The 7766-nt window shown below is 36.7% G+C and overlaps 1 protein-coding gene across 1 annotated transcript; it reads right to left on the bottom strand.

The window, feature by feature from the left end:
- Positions 1-4174: 4174 nt before the first annotated feature.
- Positions 4175-4744, bottom strand: LOC131658682 (uncharacterized). Its single transcript, XM_058927951.1, has one exon. The coding sequence runs from the start codon at positions 4742-4744 to the stop codon at positions 4175-4177; it is 570 nt and encodes a 189-aa protein (XP_058783934.1).
- Between the last annotated feature and the right edge of the window lie 3022 nt (positions 4745-7766).

The raw sequence follows: 7766 nt of genomic DNA, 5'->3' as shown, positions 1-7766 counted from the left end.
GATAAAAATTATTACTCATACACTTCATCAACTTCATTCATCACAACATCACAGCATCATCGAACACATCACATAATCATGATAAAAATAATTACTACTACGAGTACATACACCAGTACTGACAGGGTATTCAAAAATAATATTCACATAAGGCATCCTCAAGTATTTCACAAAAAGCGACATAACTCGAATACGCCAAAACACCGTCACCGCGTCGAATAATTGAAATTCTGGAACTAAAATTAACTTTAAAATAAATTACATTTAACCAGCTTTCCAACTGTTTGAAAGACACGTCAATAAGACATTCTAGCTTGAGTTATGAATTTTCAAATTTTTAACAAAGCTACCAACACCGACATAATACACCGATGCCACAATAAATCATTACAAACCAATTAAGTTTATTTCTAGAACCTGAAACCATTTTTATAGAAAAGAATATTGTTTTAGCTTTCTAACACTTCGAACGAGGACCAAAATGGAGTTACGGTTTGAAAGTTATGAATTTTTTAAGTTTTTGAAAATCGTCCAAACAACGGTAACTAGTTACCCTCAGAACCGCAATCGGTTACACCCTATAAAAACGCCTAGAAATGCTATTTTTCAAGTGGTAATCGGGTAGCCATATATTGGTAACCGATTACCACTAAACTAGAGTAAAAAAATACATTTTTATGCTTCGAAACCCAATCCAATATTGGTAACCGATTACCACTAAACATTATCTTTTCTTCCTACCAATTATGCACTAACAATGCCCAACAATCTAACTCAATTTACATCATCAATTTTACCAATTACATCACAATGCATCAACAATTCATCAACAATATTAAAACCCATAAAACAACACATTGAGAACTCAAGAAAACACAACCAACGACAATTTATACATCAAATTCATCGATTAAACATCAAATTGTTTATAATTTCATCATATTCATCATGTTCATCTCAAATCAACCTAAACCCCAACAAAATGCCACATATATTCAAACCCCATACCAATCATAATGAAAGGAATTACACCCCTTACCTTAGGTTTTCATAGCTTTGGTTCATTCTTTCTTTGAGTTTCTACTGAATCCTCTTCGAGTTTCTACTAAATCCCATTGTTCCTCAGTGCCCTATCTCTTCTCCACAGCGTAATCCTAATTTCACGATCGTAAAGCATGAACTCTAATTCTCTTCTCCCTTTCTTTTATCATTCTTACCCCTTGGACTCTTATTATGGTTTTTATATTTTACCCTTAAAATCTCTACACCAACTCATCTTTATTTTGTGAATAAAATAATAATAATAATAATAATTCTAAAAAATATTATTAAATCTAATTAATCCAACTTATTATTTAAATTATAATAATAATAATTTTAAATAATTAAGCTAATTATCTAAAATATAATTAATCTTCATAATCCTCTTATAACAACCTACCCCATAACATAGCCTCATACATCGCATCTCAAAGCATCAATAATTCACCAAAATATCATATATATTCATAAACACCTAACAAATACTCATCATATAGCAATCAAATAATACTCTAATTATTTTGGAGTGTTACACCCACCATTATTGGGGATGTCCAAAGGTTGCTCCTTAATGAGGTCGGGTCACCAGCGCATATGTATAAATAAGGGCTCCCACCCGAGGGATAAGAAAGACATTCATTCTTGAGAACATGTACATGGTTTTACACATAGCATAACAACAACACAAAAATAAAAATCAAAGAGTAAATCCTCCCCCAAACTTGAACTAAACATTGGCTCCAATGTTTCAAAACAAGCCCGAGAGAGGTGATTCGTAGATGGTAGTGCAACTCCAACTGCAGCTTCCTAGCTTTCACTAGAGAGGTCCCTTTTTTATTTCCTGAAAAACAAAACAAACAAACACAAAGAAACCTTATTTATTAAAAGCGTGGGTTGCCTCCCACCAAGCACTTCGTTTAACGATACATGGCTCGACGGTCCATTACCCATTATTATGAAGGGTACTTCCTCTTCCAAACCTTGTTTCTTGTCACTTCCGCAACCAAGAACTCATGTGGATGAAAAGCATGGACCAATTGTGTTAGGATATTGGTTTGGACCTTAGTCCAAACCAAATAAATAGGAGTTGGCTCAATTAGTTAGTTTTTATTCCCCAAATAATTAGGAGTAGCTCAGTTAGTTAGTTTTTATTCTCCAAATAAATAGGAATTGGCTTAGTTAGTATTCCTCATATAAATAGGAGAGTGTGGGGCAGTAGCTAGTAGGATTATTATTTTCTGTTTTCCTTATTAGGGTTTAGGCAGTGAGAGAATTGTTTCTCTGACTGAGGAGCAGTAGCTCTTGAATTCTGTTCTGTTTTCATATTCAGTAATAAAATAATTTTCTCCATTATATTCTATCTTACCTTTGTTCTATCAATTGGTCCGACCTACCATTGTTGATGCCCAGAGCTCCTAAGATGGCTGACCGTGTTTCTGCAGTGGAAGGACGATTGGGGAGTGTTGCTACCAGATCGTCGAGGTGCCAACATTTGTGTCATTCAAAGATGATTGCAGAAGAAGAAGTGTTAGAAGAAGGAATGGTTAGGAGAATTGACGCAATTGAATTGAGAATGGGAAGATTGGAAGAATCGGTTAAATCCTTTAAGTTGGAGTTTCGTCAATTGCTAAGGACAGAGATGGCTAAGCATGTGGGGCATATTCCCGCAGAGAATCTTAGCTCTGATTGGAGTGTGTTTCCGATACCAAATGTTATGAAAGAGAACTGTGGAACAGAGTTTCATAAAAATGCAAAGTCGGAAAAAGGAGATGCAATGGAGAAGAAGGAACCCAATGGGGTGAGCAAAGATGTGATCCTTGTGGCTGAGAAACCAGAGAAGGGACTGATGAAGTCACAGAGTTTAGAGTCACTAATATCACCTCCATCTCAGAAGACTTTGACCGCGTCGTCACCGGTCAGATATTGTTGGAAGAGGGTCCCTCCCCATTCCAAATCATCATATTCGTGGAAATCATGGATGGAGTTTCTACATCTGACGCAAGACAAGGAGAAGCACGAAAATCATATATCGGTGGCTCGCACACTGCCGCAGAAACTACCAGACATTGGTTCATTCGTGAAGCACCTTCTAAAGCAAAAACCGTCGGCCAAGCCGCCAGATCTCAGCGAATCCGTGGTCAGATTGAGATTAGAGAAGAGAGGAAAGATGAAAAAGATGAGGCGTCGCATGTGCATGCGGCTGCCGCCGCCAGATCCGCCATATGCAGGTTACAATATCAGTTTAGCGTGCATCATGGTTGCTGAAGGAGGGAAGGATCCAAAAAAGTTGAGGCAAAAGCGACAATTTCAAAGGGATTTTAAAGAGAAAAGCTGCAGGCCATCATCAAGAGATAGTAAGAATGAAGCTGTGCAACAGGTTCGATTGTTTGAACTCGGTCTATCAAGTTCTCAACAATGGGATCCAGGGAGATGCAAAAGCTATAGTAGTGTTGTTGTTGTATTTCAAGAAAATGAACTCCAAGTATAGTTTTGTGGTTTGCTGAAGTGCAAATTTGGTCTTGTTTTAGACCCACCATTACCTTACAAGGGAAGTGTTTGGCATGTCATTGTTATATGTTGAAGGACATTTTCTCATTTCAACCTTGAGGACAAGGTTGTATTTCAGGTTGCCGGTATTGTTAGGATATTGGTTTGGGCCTTAGTCCAAACCAAATAAATAGGAGTTGGCTCAATTAGTTAGTTTTTATTCCCCAAATAATTAGGAGTAGCTCAGTTAGTTAGTTTTTATTCTCCAAATAAATAGGAATTGGCTTAGTTAGTATTCCTCATATAAATAGGAGAGTGTGGGGAAGTAGCTAGTAGGATTATTATTTTCTATTTTCCTTATTAGGGTTTAGGCAGTGAGAGAATTGTTTCTCTGACTGAGGAGCAGTAGATCTGGAATTCTGTTATGTTTTCATATTCAGTAATAAAATAATTTTCTCCATTATATTCTATCTTACCTCTGTTTTATCAAATTGTCTCTTCAAATCACTTCCCACTCTTATCTCTTCACCTTGATATTCCTTTTTCTTTTTATTCTTACATTTTTGAAGGAACTTAAGAATTTTGATAGATGCATGCGCTGAGGCCACCGGAGAAACTATGCTTGAGACTTTTTCTGGGAGAGGTTTTAGAATTTTGCTTTCTCAATTTTGATCATGCCAACCGAAGATTGCTTATTTCCACCTACACCTTGCTTTTTGACTTCTAACACCTTCAATGTTACCTCTTTATCAAATAACTTTACTGTTAGTGTCCGTTTCCCGATATCAAAATTGCAACGACTAGTGAGCAAAAAAGGTCTACCAAGAAGGATAAGAGTCGCTTCATCTTCAGGTATGTCTATGATCTGGATATCAACTGGAAAGACAAACTTATCAATCTCCACCAATACATCTTGAACTATCCCATATGACTGCTTAATGGTCTGATTAGAAATTTTCAATTTTGTCCCACACTCGCTTATCTTTCTAATGTCAATCTTTTTGAAGATAGACAATGGCATTAAACTCACACTAGAACCAGAGTCAATTAGCACCTTCTTGAACGTTATGTAATTGTTAGTGCAAGGTATTGCCACCGCTCTAGGGTTTTTCTTCTTGATTGGGGTCCTCCTAGCTGGCGAGACTCTACCACACTTTTCAGTTACAAATTTAGGCTCACCTCCCACAGGTCTCTTTTTAGAAATCACCTTTTTCATAAATTTCTTGTACAAAGGGATATTATCAAGTGCTTCAAAGAAAGGTAAGTTGATCTCTAGCTTTTTGAAGAGTTCCCCAAACTTCTTAAAATCTTTCTCTTTTGAATCCTTCTTTTCCATTCTAAAGGAGAATGGTAACTTGACCACCGGTTTAGAATCCTTCTATTTTTCTCCTTATTTGGCATAATTGGTAGTGCAACCACTTCAGACTCTTTCTGATTTTCTCTCACTTCCAAATCCATTTCTATGACTAAGTTACATTTGTTTTGACCGCATTGACATTTTCTAGGTTTTTCGGGTTTGTCACAGTTGAACTTGGAAGAGTACCTTGTGCCTGTAGAGGTAGATGTTGTGCTATCTGACCCACTTGAACTTCCAGATTTTTTATTGAAGTTGTGGTATTCCTCTTGTTGTTCCTTGTCTCCTCTTGAAATTAAGAATAGTGTGCATCCATTTTCTCGGTAGCTACCTCCCATTCTGCCTTTTGAGGAGCTTGTTGTTGCCGATCCTTCCAAGAGAAGTTGGAATGATTCTTCCACCCTGGATTATAAGTGTTAGAATAAGGATTATTCTGCTTCAAGAATTTGATCTCTTCAATCTGCCGAGGAGTTACAAAATAATACACAGTTTGGTGAGGGCCATTACAAATTTCACAGCTGACAGGCTGAGCTTGTTGAACTTTAGCCACCTTCTGTGTACCTATATTCATAGATTTCAATTTCTTTTCAACTTCCGCAACTATTGCATCTTCAACCCAAATTTTATTAGTTTCCAGCTTCAGATCAATAACTCCCTTAGATTTGCAAGTACACCTGTCGTACTACTGCAAATGCTCATTTGCAGCTATCACTTCAATTATATTCTTAATACCAGTGGCTGTTGAGAAATTAGTTGAGCCACCGGCTGCTCTATCGATCAACTACTTTGTCTTTAATTTGAGCCCATTGACAAACATCTGCATTTGTTCAGTGTGGTCCATATTATGAGTTGGGCATGCCACGAGGATCCTTTTGAATCTTTTGTAGGCATCTCCCAAAGACTCGCCCTCCTTCTCCTTGAAGTTCAAGATTTCACTTCTCTTTCTCAGAAATACCGATGCTGGGAAATACTCATTCAAGAAAGCTTTTTCCATCTCTTCCCATGATGTAATACTGCCCGCTGGGAGAGAATAGAATCATTCTTCCGTCTCTTTAACTAAGGTAAATGGAAAAATTGTGAGCTTCTTTGCTTCCTCAGTATGACCATCAATTTTCAAAGTAGTGCTCATGGTCAGAAATCTCTATAGGTGCTTGTTTGCATCTTTGTTTACCTTTCCGGTGAAAGGTTTTCTTTCGAGTTGATTGATGGTTCTCGGATGTAGTTGAAAATTAGGACATTCACCGGTTGGTTGACAATTGTTAGTCTACCACCCGGTGTATTTTCCACACCATAGTCTCCAAGGAGTCTCTCAGGTGGTGGAGGATTTTCACCCATGTCTTCTTCTTCTCTTTCAGATTCTGAACCTGAATGAATTGAGACAACTTCCTCTTCTGATTCCAGTTTAACTAATCAAGCTTGTTTGTGCCTTGCGTGAAAAATTCTTTCAATTTCTACGTCAATATTAAATTCAGCTAAGGGCTTTCCTCGCATAAAAGATTAGGCAAATATCAGTAATAATAACAAAAAGGAAATTATAAAAATAACAGAAAATAACATAAGTAACATAATTCTAATTGAACTAAAGAAAACTCTATATTATGACAGTCCCTAGCAACGGCGCCAAAAACTTGATCGGTAAATTAGCAAGTATACTAATCTGCCAATGTAGTAATATTAGGGAAGTCCCAAAGTATCGATCTCAAGGACTGTGTGATGATATAGATTATTGTTTCAATTCAATTAAACAAAATCCTTGGGGGTTGTGGTTTGGAGAATTATAAAACAACAATAAATAAATAACATATTGGTTTTGACAAATATGAGTAACATGTCAGGGTAGGTGTGTGCATTAACATGTAACAACTCTGAATCCTTATTTCAATAACAAGTTCTAAATTATCAATTATCGGTCCTTAAGGATGTTTATGCCTAAGTCTCTAGTGAGCAAACCTTTGAAAATTCAATCTAATCCCAATGGCCTTCGATATTAGTAATGAAACCAAGCATTATAATCGATATTAGTAATGAAACCAAGCATTATCTACTATAGTATAATCGATCAGAGAATTTAACATCCGCGGTCCAGCCCTAATTGTTAACCATGAATCAATCGTTGTTGGTTTGACAGGGAAGGCATTAAAAACATTCAACGATTAAATCGATAATGAAAAACTAATAGATTACTGAAAATAAGAATTCAAAGAAGTTTACAATGTCAAATCAGGGACACCCCATAGCATTGGAGGGTTTAGCCACACATATTGTTCGAAATAATTTCAATATAAAAATTATACATTACAAGGAATTGGGGAACTTTGATCTTCAATTACTTCCGCTCATGAATCTCTTCAGCTTCCCGGTAACCTTGATCTCTCCAATCTTCAATAGCTTAAAATTATTCGTGCTGTCAAAAATCCTCTTTTCCATCGTGAAAACTCATCTAAATAGTACAGATTCACTTAAGTCGGTTGGAAATACCAAAAACACTCTCGCAGGCCAAATACTGAACGAAATCATAAAAATACTGAAATTAGCGTCACCGCTGAACACGGGCCGTGTCAGGCAACACAGGCACCTGTGTTGGCTTCCTGGAAATTACTTTTTCTGTATGAGTTCCAGGGTTTCCAAAATTTCAGAATCTTCATTCAAGCCTTCCTCCTGACATGACCCGTGTTGGGCAACATGACTACCCATGTCAGGCCTCCTGATGCATGATTTTTGAACTTCTTCTGATACTCCAAGTTTTGCACTGATTTGTTTCGATTTATTCATTTGAGCCTACAAACAGTAAAACAAACAACCAACACATAAAATGAAGAAGAAAGAGATAAAACGATTAACCAAATAAATAAAAGATAACAGAAATCAACGATAAATAAACGTG

The sequence above is a fragment of the Vicia villosa genome, linkage group LG3, assembly GCF_029867415.1.
Source record: "Vicia villosa cultivar HV-30 ecotype Madison, WI linkage group LG3, Vvil1.0, whole genome shotgun sequence".
Taxonomy (NCBI): Eukaryota; Viridiplantae; Streptophyta; class Magnoliopsida; order Fabales; family Fabaceae; genus Vicia; species Vicia villosa.
The sequence above is the reverse complement of the archived record's forward strand: the minus strand, read 5'-3'. Positions and strand labels throughout refer to the sequence as shown.